Consider the following 25,694-nt stretch of genomic DNA (forward strand, 5'->3'; position numbering starts at 1 on the left):
GAATATCGACTTAAGATTTTGTACAGGTAGAAATGTCTGGGAAGAGATACAGTCAGGACTTTAACCTTATCTTGTTTAATTACATCTGTCTTTCCTAAAAGAAAAAAAAAAAGCTAGTGCATAATTTGCTTTTATATCAGAAAAATTTTGTTTTCTCAACTGTAGACAAATGCATAACTTAAGACATTTCACAGGCTTTGGTGTAGGTAATGGTAGTAGTATAGCCAAAAACTGAAGTGGCAATATTTTGTCATCTCAGTGTAGGATATTACCAAAAAAATGTTTTTTCTTATTAGCCATCTAATAACTATTAGGAGGTTGATCCCGAAGCCTCTCTTTAGACCCTGCTGTAAACAGGGCATCTTCTGTGTGCTAATAAAGAAAGTTTGGTGGATCTCATTTCTGATACCAAAGCATTAGAAGGCAGGATTAAGCAGAGCGTTGAGCGCTAACTATAGCACATGACAGAACAGTGTGGCCATATTTATCTACCAGTGGGACTTCACCATGCCCCGAGCCTACCCCGTCCTGGGAATATAATGATATCCAAAAATGGTGAAGCATTGTTGAAGGGGCTTTGACCTTTAATTTTTAAATAGGTTCTAGAGGTCATATTTGTGTTCAAGTAGTAGATATTCCATTTTATCAGTTTTATCAGTTTTAGCTTTTAAGAAAAACTTACATTGAGTCCCTGATTTAGTACAGTAGAGCTGAAGGAAGAGGGAAAAGGACAAACCCCACTGAATAGAAGGAAATTTTCTTAATGAACTTTTTCTTATATGCTCAAAGAATACGTTTATTCCAGGGAAGCGATAAGTCGTATAGCCAAGGCTTGTATTTTTAAAATGCATCCCCAGTTTGAATTTTCTCAGAATTGCTTAAAGAGAAGCTTCATAGACACATGGGCTTAAAAAAAGGTGGGGGGGGGGGTTAAAGAGTATTTTTTAATGCATAAATAAATAAATTTTAAAAAGATGAATACAGAGGAAGGGAAGGGACTTGACTTTGTGGAGTCTCTCCCCGGACACTGTACTTTAGCGATGAGCTAGAACAAGTCAACCAGGATAAGAGGCTGCAAGAGACCCTGCAGCCGTATGAGATGGCTTGTGAAAGTTGCATATGTACTGTAAAGTCTACACCATACACAGTGCCCCTTTTCTTTGGTGACACTTCTGTTAATATCTCCAGCGTATGGACATGGACCGGCGGAGGGAAGATGCCCGGAACCCAAAGCGCAAGCCGCGCTTAATGGAGGAAGATGAGCTGCCCTCCTGGATTATTAAGGATGATGCCGAAGTAGAAAGGCTGACGTGTGAAGAGGAGGAGGAGAAAATATTTGGTAGGGGGTCTCGCCAGCGCCGTGATGTGGACTACAGCGACGCCCTCACAGAGAAGCAGTGGCTAAGGGTAGGTGTGACTTTTTTAACCTGCTCTTGCTGGGTAGAGTGTTTTCTCTGTCTAGTAGAAATCAGGGCTTGGAGCTGGAATTCTCTGAATGAGACATGTTGCCAGTAAAAGGGAAGGAGCTCCTGGACAGAGAAGATAAAGTCATTCTGCTGTTGCTGTGGAGTCGTTGTACACTTCAAGGCAGTGCTTGAAAAAATATATAATGATGAATTTTTTTGCTAGAGCAGAATTGGCCATTGGAAACATAGGATTATTAGAGCTATGAGACTCACTAATGTTTTATGACCAATTGCCTGGTCATGCCTTACTCTCTCAAACTGTGGAAGGGGACCTTAGAGATCTTTTTAATTGTTCCCCCTCATTTCATGGCCTTTAATTGGAGTTTTACTTTTGTAGGGCCTGCAGAGATAATTTAGGGACAGCAGCATTTTCTAATTGCATTGTTATTTCATAGACCTACAGTACATTTAGAGCTAGAAGGTGCCTTTGTACTCTGTTGGTCTGACAAAGGAATTAAGGTGCAGAGGGGCTACGTGACTAGGCAGGACACACGGCAGGCTAGAAATAACAGAATCCATGGATGCTGATGCATTTGTGTGCTCAATTTCAGCTTGATCTGGTCTATCCGTTGAAAACACAGACTGGGACCTGGGTCATTGATGGTGGGAAGTGTTATTCCAGAGTTTGTTTTCTTTTTCTCTTTGGAAAATGTGATTTCTCGTTTTGACTGGGGACTGAACTCTCAGAATGTTCCTTGGGGAGCACAGAAATCTCAAAATGATCATAGGAGCCATGTGTGTGAATGTCAGGGCTAGTGTGAATCTTTCATTTGAAGGTTCAACTCTGCTTTCCATTATTGGGAGCAGACTTAGAACCTAGACAGGCAGAGCACCCCAGAACACGCTTTCCACACAGGGCCAGTAAATGCATACTGTAAATAGTAAGTACAGTTGGGTAAAGACCAAACAAAGTAGAGCTGTTGTTGGGAGTTGTTCATTTTATCAAGAAGAAATAGAATTACCAAGCTTTGTGAAACATGGATATTAGGACCCAGGTCATAAGTAGGTAGGTGGGGAGAAAGGCAGCAGGAAGTATTCCGAGACTGGATATCAAAAGCAGATGGGTCTCGGCATCACTTGAGATGTGATTTTCTCAGGGTGTTGTATGATGAGAGGATATGACCTGAATTTCAAAAAGATTGAAGTCTGTGGGATTCTGAAAAGAGAGACCAACAAAGTATTGCTTATATTTATGGTTGAACAATTGCATATAAAATGTAACTTTTATGTGATTGTTTTACTGTCACATCCAGTCAAATATTCCAGTGGCCTCAGAATATGGTTTTGTCAATTTCCTTTGTTTCACTATTGAGGTTGTGGTTGTATAATTAAGATCCATTCTATAATGTGAAGAGTTTTTGTTTGTTTAATATTCATTTCTCAGCTTGGAAAAATTCTATTCCCTTTCTCTTTTATTTAAGCAATAAGGAGCATTTTTATGGAAGATGAGACAACAGTAATCTGGGCCAACATTTAAAATCAATCTTTTGATATATATAATGTCCAGACATTATAAGCACAATAACCCTGTCTATTGGGCAAGAATGTAGCTGAACTTATTTTTTTTTATAATCACTGGGGATTGCTCCTAAGAAAAATAACATTATGAATATCAGGATATTTTCAAGTGTAAGATACTTAATTTTCTCCTCTTTTCATTCAGTTTATATCACTGATGCTTAGCACAGTGCCTAGCACATAGTAGAGACTCAGTGAATGTTTGTGAAAATGAAAGTATAACCTTATAAGAGGAAAGTGGAAAGTTACTAACTTAGCAGTAATGTTAGGATGGTATTTCTCTTTTTAGCATATCTACTAGCCTTCCTTTTAACTATAGCATGCACATCTAAAAATGGAAAACAAGTTTGTTTTATAAAGCTACACAGTGGAAAGTGATGTTTATAATTTTAACCCTCAAGTGCCTTGCAGCATACTAAGTCATCCAGGAAGGACAAAACTGTTCTCTGTACAGCTTTATTCTAATATGACTTTTTGTAATCTAATCTTTTGCAAACTTATGTCCATATTTGGTATGACCTGGCAACTTGCAGTTAACTAGGACATGCAATTAACACACAATGCCCGATGGCCTAAGCATTCAAAATAGATGTTTACTGGCATTTTTTTTTTTTTTTCTTGTTCACCAGCAGCAATCCTGTTTAGTATCAGCCTATTAAGTTTTTTTTGTTTTTTTTTTGTAATAAAATGATATTCAAGGGGTTCTCACGGGCCTAGATGTGAAGAGATATTCTTTGCTGGCTTATGATTGAATACATTCAGTGAACCCAGCCAACGTAGCCTTGAAAGGGAGCTTGGCAAGGACTGTCATGTAAGAAATGCTGTAACAGGGCTAAAATAATTCTTCTTTTTCCTGGCAATGTTGTACAAAGCCTGCTTGGCAGAAGCATTGAAGATATGCAGAATCTCAGAGCTGGAAGACAGCTGAATGGAGCAGCTATCCATCCCGTGCTTAAATCACATTCTCTGCGGTCTCCATGCCAAGAGGCTGGCCATCCCTAAAAAGAAACTGACTACCTTTTTGTCTGAACAGCCCCTCTGGTTCATCATCATCCCTGATCGTTGGTTTCTCTCCCCGATGGATGGAATCCTCTTTCCCTGTAGCTGCTCTTCCCTGGCCTTGATACTATTCCCTGGGGTGAACAGAGCAATATTTTTTCTGCCTTTAGCATCGTAGCCCCATGGATGGAATGTTTGAGGGCTCATGTGCAGTCTGGAAAGAACTTTCCCCTTCTTTCTTTTGAACTCCCCACATCCTCCAAGGCCCAATCAGTTGCCGCCTCCTCTGTGAGGCCCTCACGGATAAGTACTAATCACACTTTCCTCTGTGCTCTTACATTTCTTTGCTTGCCTTTCTGTCCCAGCTCAAATCCAATTTCCTAGCATTTTTGGTAGTTGCCAACCTGCCTGTTTTCTTGACTAGTTGGTAAGCTGGATCTATATCTTGTTAGAATTTAGGACTTCCATATGTGAGTAATAAGTGCCTGCTCATTGCCAAATTGAAATAGCGCTGGATTGAAGTATGAGTGTAGACAAGGATGATATTCATTGATGCACCAGATGGACCCAAAATGTCCCATCCATGGACCTATCCAGAAAAATAAGTAATAAGTAAAAGTTCATTTCCCACTCACATCGAAGTCCATGGTGGGTGTTCCTGGCTGGTGAGGGCAGCTGTTCTCTGGGGTCATTCTGGGATTCAGGTTGACAGAGCCTCTGCCAGCTTGGTCATTTCCATCCTCATGAGCTGGAAGTAGGTTAAACAACATACATGGCACAGTGGGTGTGGAGTTCTAGGGGCCATGCCTGAGGGGTGACACATGACTGCCACTGTCATTCCATGGGCTGGAGCTCAGTCATGTGGCCACTTCAGGGTGAGGGAGGCTGGGAAATGTGGTCCGGCTGTGCACCCAGGAAAACAAGATTGTGGTTAACACGTGCCAGTCTCTGCCACAACACACTTAGGTTAAATTTAAGTGATATGGCCACTTTCTTTGAAATTGTATTATACTTTCATCACAAACAATAATCATAGTATGCTAAAAATTCCCACAGTGTCCTCTAGAGAATCTGTTTAGTTGGAGAATTGTTTTTTAACCATTTTTCTGTATTTATAATGTTGTTTTTAATGAGGAAGATCACAGTGTCAAACACAGCTCAATTTTTTTTAAAAAAAGCATTTTAAGTTGCTTTGAAATCCCTGTTTCCCTCGAGGAAACTTAAATGTCTTTGGAACTTTTTGTGAGTGAGAAACAAACTTCATCTTTTTGAGGTGGTCAGTTCAACATTCACTTGTCCCATAGGCTGTTTGTCCCTTCTGGTGGTGTTCCTGTCCCATCTTCCATCCCAAGATGGCATCTGGATAAAGGTGAAAGCTGATGTTTCCAGCATGACACTGGGTGCAGGCACCCTGATTCTCCTGCAACCCTGTGGATCTCCCCTAGTCGTGGCACAGGACTGCTGGTCTGCTCCTGTCCCAGGAGATCTTGACATGCAGCTGGTCCCATCTCTTTGTCTTGGAGACTTTGATGACATGTGCTGTTGAAGTCTGGGGTCCTGGCCATGGTTATAAGCTTCCCTGCATTCTGGTGTCTCATTAAGACTCCTGGCCTCTTTGGTCTCACAGTGCTCTCAGGTCTTTTGTGTCCCATCTGGGAGTCCACAAACTCTTGGCCGCTTTCTCCACACTGTGCTAGAATATGCGGTATACAATGAAATTGGCTCCTTCCTCAATAGTTGCTAAGTCACCACCAGGGGGTTGTCAAGCCTGGAGCTTTTGGAATCTGATGGTTGGGTGAGTACAGGAGCTTTTTAAAACAAGCAATACAAAAATGTCTTAAGTTCTCAAAATTTTGGGAAAGTGTATGACTATATGAACACATAGTGAGGGACCCTCCCAGAGCATTGGAAGGAGCTTGTGAGTGAGAAGCTTGAAGCTCCAGTTTCATTTGCTTCCCAGTAAGTCCACCTCTGAGCATTTTTAGTGCCTCATTCTTGTGTGCACTCTCTATACACCCCCCAAAACATTCCAGGTATGGACACTGAAGGGGCAGTATTCCATTTCAAAGCCAACTGCAATTCAATTGTGGCCATACCCGGAGTTAGCACAAATCCCACAAGTTAAAGGGCACGGTCCCCAACAGGACTGCCCTAACTTCAGACACGAGCCACACTTGGGGGATCCCTAGCCACCCCCTACTTCTGACTGACTGCCTATAAATTCAGGAATTCCCATGAGCACTTTGGGTTTCATAATTTGCTAGAATGACTCACAGAACTCAGAAAAGTGACACTTGTAACTATAGTTTCATTATGAGGTATACACATCAAGAGGACCAGCCAAATGAAAAGATGGCATGGTCTGAGGTCTGGGTGGGAACCCAGGGCTCCCCTGCCCTCTCCTCATGGAAGCAGGACACATCACTCTCCCAGCACATCAATGTGTTCACCAACCAAACTTTGGCATCCAGTGTTTTCATTATGTGGGCATAATTGATTAAATCATTGGCCATGTTATTGTCCTTTCTGGCGGTCAGCCTGGCTCAAAGTCTCAGCCCTCTAATCATGTGGTTGGTCTTTCTGGTGACCAGCCACCATCCAAAGCCACCTAGGGGCTCACCAGGAATCACCTCATTAGCATAACAAAGACATTCCTATCCCTCAGGAAATGCCAAAGGTTACAGAAACTACATATTTTTTTGTTGTTGTTTTTTGGGTTTTGGTAGCTTCCTGGTACCGGTATCCAAACGGATGTTATCAGGACCACACTCTACAAATTCTTTATCATCCGATAGGTAGCAATATCTTAAAGCCTGACCTCTTACCTCTCTTTCTCTTTACCCCCTTTCCCTCCAGGGAAGAGGCTCTCTACTTTGCCTTCCCATCACAGAGCCACTTCCTGGACACAGCATTTCCCAGGCAGGGTGCTCTGTACCATGTCTTCTAGTGCCATTCTAAAGGCCCCCACCCACCAGGGAGGGCTCTTGATTGTGAAGAGCCCTGGGAACAGAGGGAGCTTCTATCAGTAAAGGCTGGTTTAGACTGCTGTCTGATGGTGGATTCGAAAGTCCTGTTTTGGAAGTCAAAGATGTTATTTGTCTTTTTTGTCTTTGCATACCAGCTTTACCCTAATTCTCCTCAAAGCAATGGGTTGCTCTCCTGAACAGGGGACAGCCTCTCTAGAAAGTGTGCAACACCATTTTAATGTGGTTTAAAAATATCCTATTCATTAATATTTTATAGCTTTCCCATAGTGTACCCCAGGTGATAAAAGTGCTATATGCTACATACTGCACACGTATGTATGTACATGTGCTCGCACAATAATTGGCTCATCTTGATAATTTCTCGGAAAAAATATCTTCAGTTCTTTATGTGTGACAGCAGGCATTCCATCAACCTAAATTGGTAGAGACTTCTGATGAGCCCGGCGGGCCAGGGATTTTTGATTTAACTTCAGCCATGTGTGTACTGACTGTGATGTTTCTAGCATCATAATGCATCCGTTGCTATTGAGGCAGGAGCTCCATAAATTTGAGGTGACTGCAAAGCTAAAAAGTGGGCTGGAGGGTAATTTCTGGAATTCCTCGTTTTACTGTTCTTTCTGTTCCTTTGGTCCTTCTGCCAACTTCAGAATCTTTCCCTTCCTTGAAACATTTAGTGAAATGCCTGAGTTTATTTAATTGCCAAGTGAGTGGTTTTTGCCCCCTGGCACTTGAAGATAATTGGAATGCAATCTAGATTATGTGCTCTGTATAATACGTGACTGCCAGCCAAATGGAGGGAACGCACTTTGGAGCATGCCTTTGTCTCTCGACAGATCTGATGTCTTGAAACTGTAATTTAAAAATTTCCTCTTATTTGCTGGTGTCTCTTGCTACCTTTCTCTGGCATCACCTATCTCTCGCAGAGTCCTTTTACATGAGTGTAGGGGTGCTTCCTGGTGTACTGTGTGAGCTCCTGGTGATGAGGGAAGACACCTGTTTCTTTTGTCATGTCCTGTGCAGTTGGGCCTCAATAAATGCTGTGTAAAGGATGGTCATGAGACTCACTTCCTCAGATTTTTAAATCCGGCAACAGAGATACCAACAAAAAAATCCATGGAGTGTGTCCAGTATCAAGGATAGGGAGTGAAGTGATACAAATAAATAAATAAATAAATCTGGCAGTAGACACAGCTAGTTTTAGAAGCCATAAGGTTTCAAGAGGAGCCTTGGGGAAAAGACAGAACACCTCTTTTTCCTTGACCAGTCTGTCACCAGGTGAGAGCTTGAGCTTCCCGTGATTGACGTGTCTGATTGGGGTCCCCATAATCACATCTCCTGACCACTAAAAGGATTCAGGAGGTTTATTCTTCCCAAAAGCTTGAAGAGGCAAAAAACAAAATAAAAAACTCTCAACATATGTAATAGTGCGAGGTAATCAGTGAAGTAAAATGTGACCCCTCTCAATGGAATTTACTTTGGTGTTTGAAAATCCGCACACCACCGGGATGCAGGTGCAGCATGAGCTCGCTTAGCTGGCCTCTTGTCACAGGCAGCCACATTGCTAAACTCCACATGGGAAAAGCAGACACGTCCATGGACAGCTGTTCACAAAGAACTGGGAAAAGTAACAAGAAGGTTAAAGAAACCAGAATTTCAAAATATTGGAAATTCTGTTGAAATATACAATGAGAAATTATTTCCTCTCATGTATGAAGAGGTGGCCTGTGGACTTTTCTGTCTCTGGAAATCTTGGAAACAAGATAACATCTCCTCTGTTTGGGCTGGATTATGTATGATCCAGCCTGAAATCGGAGACAGGGATTGGAATCTCTCAGCTATATCTTGGCTAAGCACATTAGTGATTCTGGGAGCTGTACTTTTCTCCAAAACATTTTATACTGGCAAGATTTTTTTTGGATCCTTTATCTAAAGCATAATGTACATAATACGTTTAATATGTTCCTGCTTTTGTTTTAATCTTTTCTTCATTTTTGTTATAAAATATAAGAAGACTTGTAAAAAAAAAATGACCTTTTTTTCTTTTATCAAATGGCATTTTAGCTTTTTAATTTGGGTCATTAGATTTACTGGGGCAAAATTTTCTAGCAAGCTGCATTTCCGTTTTTATACACAAGGGAGAGCTAAGGCCCTAGAAAATAGATTTGGGTTTTGCCAAATTCCAGGTTCTTTATTATGTTAGCATGGAAGTACTGAACTAATTAATGGCAGTAAGAGTTGTGAATTGTTTGGGGAAATATTTGACAGTAGTAAAAGAATTTTAATAACTTTCTACAATTCTTATTTTATTCTTACATCCATTGACTAGATTGCTTTAACTGGAATCGGACCTTAATGTGTTCCCTTTTGTCAAAATTCAGTAGGGTAAATTCAATAGAAATAGTCCTCAGAGGGCCAACTAAAATAAATATTAGAGGTTGAGAAGTGAGAGAGACTTGCTTTGATTGATTTTTAAAACTTTGATGCACAGAATTTCTGGTTTTGAGTTTTATCCTTTGAAATTGGCATTTAGCTCTGAATTCTAACTCAGTCATCGAAAGTAACCATGGGAAATTGGATCTGGCTTACAGATACTAAAGATTCCCAATAAATTCACATTGTCTTTAGATGGAACAAACTACTGCAGAGAAATAAATGGGTTTAGGAATATGTCTGCTTTTTAAAATCAAGATTTTGTTTTCGTCCTATACTTTTTTTTTTTTTTTTTAATTCATAAGGCTGCATGAAGAAAGCCTTCATCCATGGAGTCAGGGTGGAAGAGAGTACAGTTTAGAAAGTAGAGGCAGGGCAGAGTAACTTCCTCCTCACTTGCCTGAGTGTCTGTGTGGGGATCAGAAGTAAGAACTGTGACTTTCAATGGCTTTCTATTTGGGGAGTTTAGGACAGTGGTTAACAGCAGACATCTTGGAATCTGATGAACCAAGGGCTCAAATTCCAGCTCCACCCAATTATCTCTGTGACCTTGGGTACCTTGTGTAACCTCTTGTAGCTTTGCTGTCCTCTTCTATAAAATGCAGGAAGTCATAGCACCTATTCAATAGGATGTTCTGAGGTTTAAATGCATGTAACATAGAACCTGGCATATAAGAAGGATTCAAAAAATATATTACCTGTTAAGAAAAAGTACTAAATTATTTCAGAGAAAACCTAATGGTTGATAGGAGAAAAAGACCACAAATTCTCTTGTTGTGTGTGTGTTGAAGACAAGGTTGGGGTGACAGGGGAAAAGAAAAAAGGGGGATAAAGAGACCCCTTTCCCCACTCACTAATGGAATCAAAAGAGGATGATACGTTTACTTGCTGAATATCTTAGGCGATCCAGCCACAGGCATATTTACCCCAAGTGTGCCAACCTGCACTCACTCAGCCATAAACTAGCTTTACTCTGGTTTTCTCCTGAACCGTGTATGTCTGCAGGAAGGACACTGGGGCTAGCAGTCAGGAACCTAGGATGTGGGCCCTGGCTCTGCTACCAGTACAGGTCTCTTTACCCTCCTGAAGAGGGTCTGAATGTTTATGGACTGAATGGACTGAATGTTTATGTCCCCCCCCCCCAATTCATATGTTGAAATTCTGACCCCCAATGTGATGGTATTAGAAATTAGGACCTTTAGGAGGTAATTAAGTCATGAAGGTGGAGCCCTCATGAAAGGTCTCTTTATAAAAGGGACCCCAGAGAGCTCTCTAGTCCTCTTTCTGCCATGTGAGGATACAATAAGAAGCAATCTGCAAGCCCAAAGAGGGGCCTCACCAGAAACCAACCATGCTGCACCCTATTCTTGGACTTCTAGCCTCTAAAATTGTGAGAAATAAATTTATATTGTTTATGTGCTATATTAGGCAGAGTTGTCAGAGAAACAGAACCAATAGGGTATATATAAATGTATAAGAGGAAATTTATTATGGGAATTGGCTCACGCAATTATGGAAGCCAAGAAGTTCCATGAGATGCTGTTTGGTAACTGGAGAGCCAGGAAAGCCGCTGGTATAATTTAGTCCAAGTCGAAAGGCCTGAGAATCAGGGCAGGGGACACTGCTGGTATAAGCCCCAGATTCCAAAGGCCTGAGAACCAAGAGCTCTGGTGGCAGAGGACAGGAAAAGATGGATGTCACAGGTCAGGAAGAGAAAGATAGAATTTGTCATTTTTCTGCCTTTTTGTTTTATTCCAGCCCTCAATGGATTGGTTGATGCCTACCCACCTAGGTGAGGGTGACCTTCTTTACTGAGTCTACTGATTGAAATGCTAATCTCTTATAAAAACCTACTCACAAACATACCCAAAAATACTGTCTTACCAGATTTCTGGGCATCTTTTATCCCAGTCAAGTTGACACACAAAATTAACTATCATACGAGCCACCCAGTATATGGTACTTTGTTATAGCAACCAAAACTGACCAAGACATATGGGTTGAGTTGCATTATCTTTCATTTGCAAGGTCCTTCCACCTATCCAAGGGTAACCTCTAAAATTGCATAAAACTGCTTTTACTTTTTTACTGTGGTTTTAATAATGATCATCCCCTGTTTTCTTATATTCATGAAGGCTTTTTAAAGCAAATTTGGTTCAACGTCTATTCATCAAACATCAATTAGGTTCATCTATATATTTTTGGACTGGTGAGATTGGCATTGAGTTTTTATTCCTCACAGTCATGGCTGGTCCGCCTTATTAGGGCCTTTAAGAGTCAGATTTGAGAAATGGAACTAGAGATAATATCATACAGTTAGCAACCTTGATGAGCTTTTCAAGAGCAGTTCTTGAAGTACACACAGATGATAATTAATAGAGATTTTAAAAGACTGTGAGGTTTTCTAACTTGTAGAGTTATTAACTGTTCAGGAAATCAGAGTTTAAACATGTATTCTGCTTAATGCTAGAATTTTAGTGTCATTCCTCTGGGATGTAATTTACAATTTTCCCTCCCTCTATCCTCAGACTCTCAGAGGGGGAAAAGGCCACAGTCTCTTTGGCCAAAGAGTATGGCTCCCAGACCCAGAAGTTTACTGGGTTCATCTTCCCAGCTGCTGCTGAGAGACTGAGCCTTCCAACAGCAACACCTGTGCTTGTGTGGTTTCTACCAACACTGCATGGCCCCAAACAGAGGAGAAATACAGCACGGCACATTCATTCACTTTTGACAGGAGAAAAAGAGATTCAGGGATTTAGGTGCCAAAATAATAAGAGTCTGGAGTGTGTGACATTTGCAATTTCCTGGCATTTTGGTGGATAGCTTTCCTCTTTGTTCACAATGGTCAGTACAGGTGGCTACCCAGAGAAGTCAGTGAGAACTTTCCAAAACAAATGTCAGCTCTGATAACCACCCCTGCTTAAAATCCTCCAGCTGCCTCCCATTGTAAGTGTAATTAAATCCAAACACCTGAACATGGTCTATAAAGTCATGGCCTCTGGTTGGCTCTGGACTTGCATCTTCTCTCCTTGCTCTCTGGGCAGCTGTCCCACTGTACTGTCTGGTCCTTTGGACTTCTAGCAGCCTTTCTCCCAGATATTTGCATGGCTGTCTCCTTGTCCTAATGATCTCTTTCCAGAGAGACAGTTCTTGTCCACCCTGGTTGAAATAGTCAACCCCTGCCAATAGCCATCACGTACCCTGTGTCAATTTTATTGCTGGCCCTTGCACCATCTACAGGTTATCTCATTGTCTCTTTCCACTTGTATCCAGCTCCAGGAAGGCCAGGACCCTGGCCCGTCCTCTGCTGCTGCCTCTCAGTTCCTGGGGCAGCACTTCACTCACAGTAAGCACTCAGTGATCATGTGTGAATAAATGAATGTACTAGGCAGGACAGGAGGTATGGTTGCAGTCCATGTCCTTTTGGCAAAGTCAGTAGATTGAGGCTTTTTTTTTGACTAATATGGGTCAAGGAAGAAATTGTTGGCATTCTTTTCAATTAGATTCTTGAGATCTGTATCTTCATGTAAAGATTGCTTACTTAAAAAAATTCTAAAAGCATGCAGTTTTGACATAAAAGTGCTTTTCAGCTTTTCAAGAATTTGAAGGCTTCGTTCTAATTTCAGAACACATTGATGAAGATTCTTTAAATATGCATAAAAAGTGCAACCATTGCTTTAACCTAGCTATTCCCCAGAAATTCTTATCAATTTTCTAACAGTTGTCTTCTAGTTTGAACCCTCTTAATTTTTTTCAGCAAAAACCTAGATTAGTATATCTACTCTGACTCAAAATTAAAAGGCACAAGAAAGAACTAAATTAATTAGGTTTTTGTTTTTTAGTTTTGTACTAGAAAGTCCCCCATGTGAGTATGTTGATTTAACGTGTAATACCACATACCTGTTAGATGGTATATCTAATTCTTATTTTCTATTAAAGAATGAATTGTCAGATTCATGAAAAATTGTGGATGGGACCGTAACACTGCTTTAGGCAGAGCCTGATTCTTGTCCTGCCAGTCCTACTGCAGTACAGTATTTAATGTCACCATGCTCATAGCTCACTGTTGAAAGCATATTACTAACACGTGATGCTGTATTTTTAGAATATCTTTCCCTTGGTCTTTGTAGAATATTTTTCCTAAGATTATTTTAAATGACATCATCCTCAAAAGCTGAGCTTCCTGGAGACTGCCAGTGGTTCTAGTCTTCTCTTCCACAGTTGTCTCTGATAACTTAGTGGAAGGATGGCTCAGGTATCAGGATATCAGGGCTCTGGGTCCAGATCTGTCATTGTCTTGCTATGTGATGTCCTGGATAAGTCACTTCAGCTCCCAGGGCCTCAGTTTCCCTTTCTGTACATTGGAGTCATGAAATGGGAAATGGGAGTGGGGAAGAGAGCACAGCCCATCTCTCTTGCCCTGTCATTCTTCAGCTTGGTCTTTTTTCTAGAACTCTCGTTTTAGAAAGAACAGTGTGAGTTTGACGTGGTCTGGCTCCAACTCTGAGACTCAATTTTCAGGAGCCAAAATTTAGAGGGATGTCGGTGAGAGATTCTTCTCCCTGTTCTTAGACTTTCTCTCAAAAATGCATGCTTGGGAAAGGGTTCTCTGGCATGTCTGTGGCTCAGTACCTGAGCTTTTGGGGACTCACCTGTTTGTTTGTAGCATTTGGAGAGTTCAGATGAGACCTGTGTGCTCATAGAACAGAAGGACAGGATGCCAATGTGGTGGAGCCTGTGAAGGGAGAGCCTGCCTGCCATGGGGGCTCTTTCCTTACACAGGTAGTTGGGGGCTTCAGCAATTCTGCACCGACCAAGACCTAGAATTTTCTAATACCTGTCTTCCAGAAGCTACCCAGCCTGGTCCTTATTTTAATCCCTTACACACTACCTAGCAGAGTAGATAAGAGCTCCTAAGTGGATCCATTGTGTTCACTGAAACATATCAAGTTTTCCCCAAATTATCAAGACCAAATCTATTTGCATTCACTTTAACTTAAAAAAAAAAATACACTAATGTCATGGTATGTCTTTGGAAGGTTTGGGGAAGGATCTTGTGAGAAGTCCAACAGACTGCAGTGTCAACATTCCCCAATGATCACTGACATTTGCCCTGCAAGAGAATGAATAAACCCGGTCTAAGGGTTCACTGATATTTTTTCATTTGCCACCATATTATCTGATTACATGACTGACCGTTTTATTCTGCATTTTTATAATCATTACCCAGAACACCTGGAGCTTTGTTATTTTTATGTAAAGTTTAAAATAAAGTTTATTTGGAGACATTTCCCCATCATAAAAGCATAATGAAAAATACAGAAGAGCGGAGGAAGAAAAGAGAATCCCCTATATTGTCATTGACCTTCCTGCATGTATCTAGGTTTGAGAAGGAGCCAAGTAAAAATCACGGACAGGGGTTATTTTGCTGCCATTACGTGCAGAATTATTTTTAACCTGTTGTGAGGCTCAGCACTTTTGTAGAAGCTTCAGTAAATCCCAGCCCGTGATGCCTGTCAAGCTGCAGCCTGTCGTTAGTGGTATTCGCATGTCCTTCTGTTTGGTCTCCAGGACACCCTGTTCTACTGGGCATCCAATGCCAGAGGACTGTCTTTTTCAGGGCTGCTCAGGATCTGTGGGGGCATGCCTTCCCATGGCAGAAGAGCAGTGTTTGCTTCCTCTCCCTAAACAGGCTTTGGTGTTTCGCAGACTGTTTCCTTTCCCTTCTAACAATGACTTTTCACCTCTCTCTCGTGTTACGTAGTCGGTACTTTTTACTGCCACAGTGCTGACAAACATCATGCCACTCCCCTCCTCAGGACTGAATTCTTAATCCAAATCCATTACCGTGGAATTTTTAAGACTGGTCTTGAGCCAAATTAGGCCCTTTCTCTCAGTACCTACGCTCTCCTCTGCCCTCTCTGTATCAGACAGTGCTAGGCTGGATTTATAGCAATACACTCCACCCTTAGAGACTTGGAATAGGTATTATTTCTCCCATTTTACAGATGAAGAACTAAACCTCACAGGCATAGAGTATGGTTTTTGGTTTTCGGATTTAGCATTTAGTTCATGACAGGTGTATTTGGTTAGTGAATGCTGAACGTTGAGTTTATTGCGTTTTATATTTTGGAAGTGCATATCCAAGCAAATCTGTGGAACTGTGCAAGTTTGGTTAAAGACAAATCCCATCTCAGCTTACTGCCCCCTTGCGCATGGAGCTGACCTCCTGGTTTGTGAATTCTGGCCACTTTTTGAGAAGGTGCAGGAGCTGAAGTCAGACCAGCAGCAGGTGATCCTGACCGTGGGAGGACTTGTGCTGGAGAACTTCAAGGCCACCCACTGCAGGGGATGTAGCACTTACCTGTTGTGAAGGCTGTTAACCTGGCCACTCCTAGGAGGGGGCTTCTCTGTGGACTTCCTCCTACTGAGCAGCAGGACTTTTTTTTTAGGACTTTTTAGATCTACAAGGCAGTTTCTCTGTCCTTGCGGTTTGTTTCGTTTCTAGGGAAGCTAGAGCCTTTACCTGCCCTCTTCTTTTCCTAGCTCAATGGCGTTGCAGACACACCTCTGCCTTTTAATTAAGGGTTGCTGATTTTTGGTGCAGGGGCATTGGATGTCCTTTTCACCTTGTCAAAAGACAAAACTACGACACACTTAATGATCTTAATTGGCTCTTATTTGCAATTCTAAAATCGGGCAGCACCTCATTCTATAAAACAGAATGAGTGTTCAGATGAGCTGAGCAGAGGAGGTTGGTTTTATGGACAGAAAAGGGCTGAGGAAAGCAGACACGTTACAAAAAAATGGATTGGTCATTTCAGAGTTACTTTACTTTTAAAGGTTAAAACAGGTGGGACTTTCTTAGCATGCTGGCTGTTTAAGGATTTGGTTATTATCCCTCTCTCCTGATTTCTTGGAAGATCAGATAACTTAGTCTCGGCTTGGTGACGTGGAACTCCATTTGGGTTTGATCTGTTGGGCCTTGTGCAGGAGCTCAGTCCAAATCAACTCCTATAAATTGCATTTAACAGCCTGTAGGGTTGAACATCTTTTTAAAACCATTTAATTCTCAAAGCTAAAGCAAGACAGAAGATTGTACAGTTACCAGTTAAAATAAAGGCAGTTTAAAGAAGTGGGTTGAGCAGAACAAATTAAAAACAAAGATCCCCTATTTGCCCCGTTTATCTGACTTATTTTAATTCCCTGTATAATCATGTGGCCCCCCCCATGAGTAATAATCATTTAAAGCAGGTGTTAGAATGTGCTTCCTGGGTAAGCCCTGTCATTTTAAGAAGGCAGAGGAGTAAACAATAAGGACTTAATTTTTTTTTCAGCAAGATTTTTGGGTCCCTCTGGTGAGCAATTCATCAATCTTTGGAGGCTATTTTGACAAAGCCACTTTTAAAAAAAATTCCGAAAGTGATTTCAGGCCGATAGATTCAGACATATTTTAAAGCAAAAAAATTATACAAAGCAGAATTAAACTAAGTGCTTGTACTGTATTGTGAAAGTACAGGGGAAGGAGGGACCAGGAAGGATATTATAAAAGGTATTCAGCCCTTTCTTAAAAAATGGGCATGATTTGGATAGGAACGAAGGATCAAGAGCAGAATTCCAGGTTAAGAGAAATGCGTGGAGGCTTGGAAATATGTGACTCCAGAGTGCTGTGACCTTGTGTTGGGAGCATAGAGTTTTTATAGGAATAGAAGTAGAGAGGAAAACAAGAGGGTGGGGCCAGACCCTGGAGGCTAGGCCTGACCAAAGAATCGGGGCTTCATTCTTTTCTAAAGGAAAAACTTGAAATTGGAGAATGAATGATGTGTCCCTCCTTTTAAGCTGAGAGAAAAAAGATTATTTGCATTCTAAAGGATGAACTGAAAAACCCAAAGAGAGAGGGTGGGGAAAACCCAGGAGGGAGGCCATTACATTTGACCCTGTGAGATAGGATACCTGTCTGAGAGCTAGGAGACCAGAGGGAAAAAGGTTGTTTATAAATTATTTTAGGAGCAAACTTTGTGATGACTCACAGGACTGCAGGGATGTGATTAGAAAAACAGATGATTTAAAATTTTTCCAGCCCGGATAATTGGGGGAGAATGATACTACCTTTAGATGGGACCAAGGAGGTTCAAAGATGAGAACCATTTGTTCAGTTGGAGGAAAAGAGATAAACTTTATTTGGAATGTTTGGTAGGATAGTGGAAATCCCGAATGGGAACTCCAAAGAGAAGTACAGGCTATAGAGAGAATTTTTGAAGCCATAGGCATTAAGGCCATATTTGAAGCCATAGGGGCAAATTGGATCTCTGTGGAAGATTTTGCACCTACAATAAGGAATTGGATTCCTCTTAGGTGGCTCCCATCGGTAGTTGGGGGCTGCTTAGAAAGCACTCACCATATTGAAGATTGTGAATCTATGTTCAGGTTGCTCAGCAGGAGTCCACAAAGGAGCCCCTTCTCTAGGAATAGTTATATTAACAGCCTTCCTGAATTATGCCTTATAACCCCTCTAGGAGGGCAGTCGCGAAGTCCTCTAGCACCAAGTCCTCCAAGGGTCATCAAGAGTCTCATCTGTTGCAGATCTGACCTGATCTCACCTGTTGCTAATGAGTACATCAGACTTACTAGTGATGTCTGTTGTGGACTCAGAAGGTGCAAATAGTCCACATTTGACTGCATATTTACAATCCAAAAGAATGAAAAAAAGAAGAATGCCAAAGGAAAAGTTGGGGAACCTGCATTTAAATGAAGAAAAATATGGTTGGAAAAGGTAGGGACACACAGACTGCAACGTTATAGAAAGGAGAGATTTTAAGTTAGGAGCAGTGGAGGAGAAAGTAAATAAAATAGGGTTTAGATGAGACTAAGAGATAGGGGAATTAGGAAGCTTTTGGCAAGTTTTGAAAAATATTAGTGTCCTTCTGGATGCTAAGGAATTTTACTGTGAGGTCAGGAAGTAGAAAGAGAAAGTGAAAAACGGGTGATGTAGGGAAGATACAGAGTTTGATGCTAGAGTTTATCATTTAGTATGGTACTTGAAGATTAACCTAGAAACATCTAGAACAAACACACCTGAATTCATTATTAGTGTTCAGTAAATAGGCATACACCTAAGGGCAGTTTTTTCAGTGAAACTTGTCTAAAAGTTGAATTTGTATTCAACTACATTTATAGTACCTAACTTCCTCCGCCCGTCCCCCTCATTACTGTGCTACATACTGTAGAGAAATTGAGGAAAAATAAGGCATGGTCTCTAAAGAAAAAAAAGTCTAAATGATCTGCTACATCTGAGGAAGATTCTGGGGGATGGGGCATGGGAGTTGATCATTGAAGCACGTATGCAAAGTGCCCAGGTACAGGGGATTGGGAAAGACATTCCAGGTAAGAAGTAAATGTAATTACAGTAAATATGGTGTGCTATGGTGAGACATTGAATTTGTGTTTCTGTTACTCACAGAATGTTTTCATAGCTGGTGTCTTAGTGCATTCCGGCTGCTGTAACAAAATATCATAAACTGGGCAGCTTATAAACAACATTTGTTTATTTCCCACAGTTCTAGAGGCTGGAAAAGGTGTCAGCAGATTCCAAGTCTCACTATTCCGCTTCCTACTTTATAGATGGCCCCTTCACTCTGTGTCCTTACACAGTAGAAGGGGCGAGAGAGCTTTCTGGGGCCTCTTTTATAAGGACGCTAATCCTAATTATGGAGTTTCTGTTCTCAAGACCTAATCACCTCCCAAAGGTCCCACCTCCTAATACCATCCCCTTGGGAATTGGGATTTCAACATGGGAGTTCTGGGGAGACACAACGAACCATTAAGATCATAGCAGTGGGAAATATGGCAAATCAGATTGGGTGGGATCAGATTGTAGAGATATATAGGTTTCAGATAGGCAGGCTTGAAATTGGTACACTGAAGAAAACTTAGGAACTTAAGTAGGGCAGTAACTTCGTGAAAGAAGTATTTAAGATATGACCAATGGGATATAGCCCATAATTATTTAGAAAAAATGCAGATTCAAGCTGTTAAGTCTTATAGAGGAGAAAATGATCGGATGGCAAAAATGAGCAGGCAGGGCAGTATGACCTTCCTATGACCCCCCCCATTCCAAAAAGAAAGAACAGCAAAAGTGTTCTTAACTGAAATAAATCAGAACCAGTGGTGGGTCGGCCAATGAAAATATCTGTGAAAGGGATAAAATGATATGTATGTCACTCATATGTAGATGAAAGTTTTAATTAAAAACATAATGTGTATTTGTTCCCCACATTTTTTCACGTAAAGTTGAGTTCATGCCTTTGAGCATGCTGACTAGAATACTGTGTAGTCTTTCTTGTATAAATGACACCCATAATATGTGCTTTAGGATTTCCAGTTTTGGTGATTTTAGAGTGAGTAAGGATCTCCATGCTAACAGAGCACACTGAGTGCAGACTCTTCCCCAAATTATAACAGTCTAGCCCTCAACTAATTCAACAGTGTGCTTGTTGTTTTTGTTTTTAAAGAAACTCATTTTTTGAGTCTTTTATTGTACTCACTATTTGTTGAAATAAGAATCCTATTTCTTTTCAAAATTATATTTCATTCATTTATGTGATATCTAATTGAGTTATGTAGCTCCAGTAATGAGTATAACCAGCATCAACATGTTTGGGAACACAACTAGCTGTTGGTTTTTGAGCCAAGTGGCAAGAACAGAAGGACCCCATCAGGAAGGTCTGTGCCATGCAATGAATTGAACAAGCCTCTTAACTTCCTTCAGATTTAGTGACTGTTAGGTGTGCACCCTCTCACGTTTCCTCTAGATGCTCTGTGTCTGGAATACATTTTACAGGATGTTTTCTATACATGCATGCCACTGCCAAATAGAACCAGTCCCGGTATTTGTGTGTTCTGTGCAAATCATTGACTTTGCTTCAGTTGACTTGGTCTCCTGGTGTCTTGCTCTCTGCCACCTGACTCTGCCCCTGTTGATTTCAACCATGGATTCCCAGCAAAACTGCTAGTCTTATAATACCAAAAAGCTATGGAAGCCATGCAAGGCCAGAATAGAGCTAAGTGTGTTTCTTAGTAATACCTGGTCATATTTACATCTGCTATTTCTTTGTGCTTTAAAATTAGAGATTTTAAAGTTTATTGCATAGCAAATTGTGTTTGCAACATGTGCATAGAGCTCTTAGATAACCAGGACTCAAAATTTTTATTCAACAGTATTTGATTCTACTCATAACATCTCTGGCCTAGATGCTAATTAGTGGCCTTTGTTTAGCTTTAACACCCACATCAAGTGGACATATTCTTCACACCTGCAGCTCAGATTTCTAAGAGAAGTCAACTGACTGGCTCGGTCCATTACTCTCACTTCTGTTTATACAGATACCCTCATGTCAGGCCCTGTGCAAGCCTACAGCCAGCACTCTGAGAAGTGGGGACCCTTCCCATTTCCATTGGGTGAGACCAGGACAGGGAGAAGCTGCCTGATACAGCACCTGGCTGCCCAGGCAGCAAGTGCTGTGGGTGGGGTCATTTTCCTTACATTATAGGATGGCATGAAAGAGAAAGGCTGCCATCCCTTATGCAAAGGGATTTGTTAGAGAAACATACAGGCAGCCTTAATTTGCACCATTCCAATATGTGAAAATTTCCGTCACTATGATATAGTGAAACACCAGTCCCCCAACAGATTTTAGTTACCATATGTATTAGTTAGCTAGGGCTACCATAACAAAGACTGCAGGGGCTTGTTTAAGATTGGGGGCTTAAATAACAGAATGTATTTTCTCATAGTTTGGAGGCCAGAAATCTGAGATCAAAGTGTCAGTTAGTTTGGTTTCTTCTCAGGTCTCTCTCCTTGGCTTGCAGATGGCTCCCTTTTTGATATGTCAACACATGTCATCTCTCTGTGTGTATGTACATCCTATCTTCCTTTTCCACAGAAGGACAGCAGCCATATAGGCTTAAGGCCCACCTTTATGACCTCATTTTACCTTAATTACCTCTTTAAAGGCCCTATTTCCAAATACAGTCACATTCTGAGGTACTGGAGATTAGGACCTCCACATATGAATTTTGGAGGGACACAATTCAGCCCAAAATATGTTAGAGCAATTGTGAATCGTTGCACATAAAGTACAGACTTTGCTGTTAGCTCTTCAATCCACAAATCACTGTGTAAATAACAGATACACATTGTGATCAGCACCCAATCCTATCACTTCTTCCAAAATCTGCTGGAGATTAGTCAGTGAGCATCTGTTATTCAGTCTTCACACAGACAACAATGCTTGTACTTGTGTTTCCTCCTTGTCTCCCAGTACTAAACTCACATGACATTTTATAAAGATAGCTCATCAGGAGAGGGAATAGGCCACCACAGATGAAAGTGCAGCAAAGAAACAAGAAGTAATAACACAGGAAGTGAAATTGGTTGTGATTAGGAGGTTGGAAAATGGCAACAGCAAAGTGAAGACAGCACAAGAGCTAGGCATGCATGAAGCTACAATAAAACCATATTGAGAAAAATGTGAATATAAAAACAAAGTAAAGTCATATCACCATATTTTAGTTTATTTTTGTTTTGGTTTGGGTTGTTGGCCAGTACAGGAATCTGAACCCATGACCTTGGTGTTCTAAGGCTGTGCTCTAACCAATTGAGCTACTAGGACAGCCCTTACGTATTTTAGTTTAATTGCACTAGGAGCAAGAGCTCATACCATGGCCAGGAACCCAGGCAGAAGCTTCAGGAGGCCCTTTCCACTGCCCGAGCAGAAGGCAAGAGCAAATCACGCAGCCGGGGACCCAGGTGGAAGCCCTGGGAAGCCCTTCCCACCACCCGAGCAGAAGGTAGCAGCATGTTCCACAGATGGCGACCCAGGCAGAAGCCCTGGGCAGCCTCCCCATGACTGAACAGAAGGCAAGAGCATATCACAAACACTGTTCCTGAGCAGGTGGTCCATTACAGCCGCCACTAGTGCCACCACAAGGATGGCTCACTGCCACAATAGAAGCCAGGACCACCCTGCAGGTAGCCTGCCACACACCTGACTGCATTGATACAAGGAGAGTCACCGGCAGAGCCTGCAAAAAAGAGTAAAAGTCTTTCTCCTCAAATCCCATTCCATAGTAATAGAAGAAACAACTGCTCTACCACTTGACCAGACATCAACATAGAGATACTAGAAATATGAATAAGCAAGAAAATATGACACCCCCAGAGGAATACAGTAATTCTCAAGTACCAGACCCGTAGAGCAGAAAACCCTTGAAATGACTGAAAAGGAATTCTGAGCAACAGTCTTAGAAAACTCAAAGAAATAAGAGAAGACTCAATTAGATACCACAGTGAAATAAGAAAAAAAATATCAAAGATATGAAGGAGGAAATTTCTAAAGAGATTAATACCTTAAAAAAGAATACTGCAGAACTCCTGGAACTGAAGGATTAATTCAGTGAAATAAGAAACACAACTGAGAGCTTAAGCAGCAGGCTAGAGCAAGCAGAAGAAAGAATTTCAGATCTAGAAGCCAGTCTTTTCAAAATAACCCAGATGGACCAAAAAAAGGAAAAAAGGATTAAAAATTGAATAAAATCTACAAGAGCTAGCAGACAACATTAAGCAAACAACATCCAAATCATGGGTGTTCCGTAAGGGGAAGAGAAAGGAAAAGGCATTGAAAACCTATTTAACCAAATAATAACAGAAAACTCCCAAATATAGGGAGACCTTCAGATTTAGGAAGCTCAAAGATCCTCAAACAGACTCTGTCCAAAAAGATCCTCTCCTAGAAATATTATAGTCAACCTGGCAAAGCTCAAAGATAAAGAGAGAATTCCAAAAGCAGCAAGAGAAAAGCATCAAGTCACCTGTAAGGGAGCCCATATCAGACTAACAGCAGACTTCTCAACAGAAACTCTACAGACCAGAAGAAAATGGGATGATATATTTGGCATACTAAAAGACAAAAATTGCTAGCCAAGAGTACTATACCCAGCAAAGGGAATATACCCAGCAAAGGGTACTATACCTCAGAAATGAGGGAGAAATAGCATTTTTTCCAGAGAAAAAAGAACTGCGGGATTTCACCACCACAAGACCAGCACCACAAGAAATTCTCAAGGCATGTGGAATTTGAAAAATGATAACCACTATCATTAATACATAAGAAAGAACAAAACCTACTGGAAAACAAAAATGCAAATGAGAAAGAGAAAGAACCTAAATCTTACCACCTCAGAAAGCCAACAAACATTGAAGACAAATAATGGAAAATGGAAGAAAGGAATAAAAGATATTTAAAACATCTAAACAAAAAGCGATAAAATGCCAGGAGTAAGACAACAACTGTCAGTAACAATCCTAAGTATAAGTGGATTATACTCTCCATTCAAAAGACACAGACTGACTGACTGGACAAAAGCTAGACCCCACTATATGCTGACTTCAAGAGACTCGCCTCACCTGTAAAGACACACACAGACTAACAGTGAAGGGATGAAAAAGATATACCACACAAATGGAAACCAAAAACAAGCAAGAGTAGCTATCCTTATATTGGGTAAAATAGACTTTAAACAAAAAACATAAAAGGAGACACAGAACATCATTATATAATGATAAAGTGATCTGTCCAGCAAGAAAACATGTTAATCATAAATATACATGCACCCAACACCAGTATCCCAAAACCTGTGGGATACTGCAAAAGCAGTACTAACAGAGAAGTTTATTGCAATAAAACACTTACATCAAAAGAATAGAAAGACTTCAAACAAACAATATAATACTACACATCAAAGAACTAGAAAAATAAGAACAATCTAATCCCAAAAGTAGCCGAGCAGAACTAAATGAAATAGAGACAAAAAAAATGATACAAAAGATCAATAAAACAAAAAGTTGTTTTTGTAGAAGATAAATAAAATAGAGAAACCATTAGCTAGGTTAACAAAAAAGAAAAAGAAAAAAAGAGAAGACCCAAATAATAAAAATCAGAAATGGAAAAGGAGACATTACAACCGATACCACAGAAATACAAAGAATCATTAGAGATCATTATAAACAACTATCCCAACAAATATGAAAACCTGGAAGAAATGGATAAATTTCTGGATACATGGAAACTACCAAGACCAAACCAAGGAGAAATAGAAAACTTGAACAGAACATTAACAAGCAATGAAATTGAAGCAGTAATCAGCAGACTCCCAACAAAGAAAAGCCTAGGATCAGATGGCTTTACTGCTGAATTCTACCAAATTTTTAGAGAGGAATTAATACCAATTTTCTTCAAACTATTCCCAAAAATTGAAACACAGGCCACTCTCCCAAACTGTGTGATTGAAAATTTTTAAAAATTGAAAACATTCTGTGAGGCCAGCATTACCTTAACACCAAAATCAGACAAACATACAACAACAAAAAAGGAAAACCACAGTGCAATATTTCTGATGAACATAGACACGAAAATCCTCAATAAAATACTAGCAATCAGAATACAGCAATACATCAAAAAAATTATACACTGTGATCAAGTGGGATTCATCCCAGGGAGACAAGGATGGTTCAAAATATGGAAGTCAATAAATGTGATACACCACATCAATAAAATCAAGGACAAAAACCATATGATTATCTCAATAGATGTAGAAAAAGCATTTGACAAAATTCAACATCACTTCTTGATAAAGGCTGTCAGCAAATTAGGTATAGGTGGAAAGTATCTCAACTCAGTAAAAGCCATATAGGACAAAACAATTGCCAATATCATCCTGAATGGGGAAAGCTAAAAGTTTTTTCCTTAAGAACAGGAATAAGAGAAGGATGCCCATTCTTACCACTCCTATTTAACATAGTATAAGAGGTACTAGCTAGAGCAATCAGGCAAGAGAAAGAAATAAAGGGCTTCCAGATTGGAAAAGACAAATTCAAGCTGTCCCTGTTTGCAGATGACATGATCCTATATATAGAAAATCCTAAAGACTCTACCAAAAACCTCTTAGAGATGATAAAAAATTTTAGTGACGTTATGGGATACAAAATCAACACACAAAAATCAGTAGCGTTTTTACACTCCAATAATGAACTAGCAGAAAAAGAAATCAAGAAAGCAAGCCCACTTACAATAGTCACCAAAAATAAAATAAAATAAAATACCTAGGTATCAATTTAACCAAAGAGGTGAAAGATCTCTACAACAAGCACTACAAACCACTACTGAAAGAAATTAAAGAGGACACAAAAAGGTGGAATGACATTCCATACTCTTGGATTGAAAGAGCTAACGTGTGA

General features: G+C 40.5%; 1 protein-coding gene across 7 annotated transcripts in view; it reads left to right on the forward strand.

Annotated features, from left to right (window-relative positions):
* SMARCA2 (SWI/SNF related, matrix associated, actin dependent regulator of chromatin, subfamily a, member 2) overlaps positions 1-25,694 on the forward strand; it is a 168,009-nt gene that overhangs the window by 102,983 nt on the left and 39,332 nt on the right. For all 7 annotated transcript variants that reach the window (XM_063081477.1, XM_063081483.1, XM_063081479.1 and 4 more), the window contains exon 27: positions 1,189-1,407. In XM_063081477.1, the coding sequence (XP_062937547.1) occupies positions 1,189-1,407 (219 nt within the window). The remainder of the gene's footprint in view (positions 1-1,188; positions 1,408-25,694) is intronic.

The sequence above is a fragment of the Cynocephalus volans genome, chromosome 16 (assembly GCF_027409185.1).
Source record: "Cynocephalus volans isolate mCynVol1 chromosome 16, mCynVol1.pri, whole genome shotgun sequence".
Lineage (NCBI taxonomy): Eukaryota > Metazoa > Chordata > Mammalia > Dermoptera > Cynocephalidae > Cynocephalus > Cynocephalus volans.